The sequence below is a fragment of the Acanthisitta chloris genome, unplaced genomic scaffold (assembly GCF_000695815.1).
Source record: "Acanthisitta chloris isolate BGI_N310 unplaced genomic scaffold, ASM69581v1 scaffold17958, whole genome shotgun sequence".
Taxonomy (NCBI): domain Eukaryota; kingdom Metazoa; phylum Chordata; class Aves; order Passeriformes; family Acanthisittidae; genus Acanthisitta; species Acanthisitta chloris.
Window position 1 is genome coordinate 1 of NW_008687761.1, and position 3,123 is coordinate 3,123.

Genomic DNA, 3,123 nt, shown 5'->3' on the forward strand with positions numbered 1-3,123 from the left:
GCTGCACCTCCACCAACCCCAACCAGCGCCTGCCCAAGGTGGAGATCCTGCGCAACGCCATCCGGTACATCGAGAGCCTGCAGGCCCTGCTGCGCGAGCAGGAGGATGCTTATTACCCGGAGCTGGAGCACTACAGTGGGGAATCGGACGCCTCCAGCCCCCGCTCCAACTGCTCCGACGGCATGGTGAGTGCCCCAGGGGGGACTCTTTGCCACCAAGGTGCCTCGGACGCTGTCAGTCCAAACCCGAGCAGGGCGAGTTGCCTCTTCCTGCCTTTCCGACAGCAGTTGCCTTCTGTACCTCCCCAGGCAGAAGCCAAGGTCCTTTCTTCTGCCTTGAGCTCCTGCAGCAAAGGGAGGTGGGGTCCCCACACACCAGGACCTCTGGGAAAGAAAGAATCTCTTACACACTTTTCCCCCAGGAAGGACAAGTTAGGCAGGGCGCCCTATGTCCTAGGGGAGCCCTATGTCCTAGGGGAGCCAGGGGAGAGCTGCTGGGGGAGCACTTTAGGAAGCTGCCTGGGATGGGTACCTGGGGGCACGGTGAGGTCTGAGCCCTGTCTGTGCTCCTGTAGCTCCTGAGGCATCTCCGTTTCCATCTTCTGCTGTAGCATTACCTTTGACTCTCTAAAGGACAGCAGAGAGGAAGGTCCCCATTGAATGCAGTAGTTACATGGGAACTGATAAGAGTCTGGGTTTTATTTTCTGCCATTCATCATGATAACACGAGCAGAGTCTAAGCAACAGGAGTTGTTTTTCTTAACCCTCAAGAGAAAGGTTCTCCATTTCTCTTCTCACTAACCTCATCCCCTCTGTAGACATTTACCAGATATAGGAAGGAGAATCCAGGCTTTCAGTCCTCTTTGTATGTTATGGGGACGGGAGAAGAAGGGTGGGTGCCAGAGAGGGTGTCTCATCACCGCATTTTTTGACTGGGATTATTGGTTCAGACTCTGGTCTGACTCTGGGGTGGTAGGACGTGGTGACTGGAGTGCAGGGCAGCTGTCTGGGTGGGATATCAACAGCACTTTAAGACTGGAGATTGTCTTCTATGCTCTGGTGGGGATAATAATTACTGAGTTGAATATCTGTGATTATGACATAGTTGACAGATAGGAGAGAAGATTTACACAAATGATCCCTCTTCAAATTACAGCCTCTTTTAATAGAAAGACTAATTTCATTTTGGATTAAAGTATTGGAAACAAATATATTGGTCAATGTTTTGGAGCTTTTTCTGTGCAAAATGAAAATGGGTAAAGAAAGTAAAGGAAATATGAAGGCACACAAATTAAACCCTCATTCCCCTTCCAGTCTCCCTGTTGTAAGCTCAAAATACATGTAGGGCTGTATCTGATCAGAATGCTGGAAAGCCTCATCTCATCTGTAAAGCTGCAGCTGTCAAAGCAATAGTGGCAACTTTCCTATGGAACAGCTATGCCACATTAAATATTCTGGGGTCGATCCCCTTCTAGCCAAGTTACGTCCTGACTCATTCAAAGAAACTACAACTTCATGGTATTTCTGCCAGGACTGGAATAATGGCACAGACTAGAGATGAAATTAGATGGTCACTGGGATTTTGGTAAGTGCAGTGACCTCACTCTGATTGCTCTCTTTCCAGATGGAGTACAGTGGGCCTCCCTGCAGCTCTCGCAGAAGAAACAGCTATGACAGCAGCTACTACACAGAATCACCAAATGGTGAGTACGTGCTGTAACGGCTGCGTGAAACATGGAGACAGAGGCAGGCAGTGCAGCAAACTTCCCTGTGCCTGCTCTGTCTCCAGCTGGGCTAAAAGAGGACCCTGCCTTTCTGCCAGCGAGCTGGTGCTGCTGGTAGAGGCGTTGGATTTCCTCTAGATGTATTTGCAAATGCAGGGATATGTTACAGCTGCGTCTCCTATTTTGTAGATATGACATTTGGATAAAAGTATTTTTCTCTCTGCAACTAATTTGCAGTCTTTAACCATGTTTTGTGTGAAGCCCTGGATCCTCCCTGTCCCCAGAGCAGCATACTGTGGTTGAGTCTCTCTTCCATTTTGCAGCTGCCATCTCTGTTTTATGACAATTGGCATCCTTCACCAATATTCATTTCCTCTGAGTCTTCACATGTAGATGTGTACCTGCCTACTGATGTTAAGTACCCACTGGATAATCTGAGTACATTTTTGTCTGTTTTTTTAGATCCAAAGCATGGGAAGAGTTCTGTTGTTTCCAGTCTCGATTGCCTCTCAAGCATTGTAGAGAGGATTTCCACAGATAATTCCACATGTTCTATACTGCCTCCAGTGGAAACTGTTGCTGAAGGGAGTCCCTGTTCCACCCCAGAAGGAGCAAATCTGAATGATAGTGGAGCCCAAATTCCTTCCCCCACCAACTGCACCCCACTTCCCCAGGATAACACCAGCAGCAACCCCATCTACCAAGTGCTATAAAGGCTGGTCCAGCTGGGCTGCACTGAATACAACTTGCTCCATTTGGCCACACTTGAGACCTGTCTTCTAAGATTGAAAAGACTTCTTAAGACTTGTTCCAGTTTTCACTCAGTATCACTCAAAATTCCTTCAAATATATAACTTTTCAAACCTGTATTTCTTTAAAATACACATAGTTATTTATTGGTTGTTAAACTGAAGTTATTTAATATGTCTAGAGATAAAATTGTATACCATGAAATGGCCAATGTTTAATCTGGGCTGTGGGGAATAGGAACCTGGCTCTTGAATGTGGAGGAAAATAGAAATCTACAACAGTAGTGGCATGACAGATCCTTTCTATTACTCCTGTTCTGGCCAAAATAAGGTTGTGGACCATTTTTTATAAAACTTTTTGTATAATTGTAAATAAGAGTTGCTTTGCAATAAAAAAAAACGGAAAAAAAAGGAAAAAAGAGGCAAGGAAAGGAGAAAAAAAAAAAGAAACAAAAGCAGAAGTTAAAACCAAAAAGGGTAAATTTTAAAAATATTTAATATTGCTTGGTTTGTTGTGTCAAACTTTAACTTTATATATTTATACAATGTGGTTGCCAAGAATGTTTTCAACAGTATTCTAAATAAAGACCCTTATTTATAAAATCTGTGGTGTTATCTTGACTTTCATTAGGGCTTCTAGAATTACTAGTG

The 3,123-nt window shown here is 44.9% G+C and overlaps 1 protein-coding gene across 1 annotated transcript; it reads left to right on the forward strand.

The window, feature by feature from the left end:
* The first annotated feature begins 6 nt into the window (after window positions 1-6).
* LOC103807995 (myoblast determination protein 1 homolog) lies at window positions 7-2,888 on the forward strand. The gene is made up of 3 exons (XM_009080748.1): window positions 7-185; window positions 1,624-1,702; window positions 2,186-2,888. The coding sequence occupies exons 1-3, from the start codon at window positions 183-185 to the stop codon at window positions 2,434-2,436; spliced, it is 333 nt and encodes a 110-aa protein (XP_009078996.1). The 5' UTR covers window positions 7-182; the 3' UTR covers window positions 2,437-2,888.
* The last annotated feature ends 235 nt before the right edge of the window (window positions 2,889-3,123 follow it).

Bases quoted from the DNA above. Each gene is read 5' to 3' on its own strand.
- LOC103807995 (XM_009080748.1), top strand. The intron at 1,703-2,185 runs GTGAGTACGTGC...CTGTTTTTTTAG, and splicing joins CTACACAGAATCACCAAATG to ATCCAAAGCATGGGAAGAGT.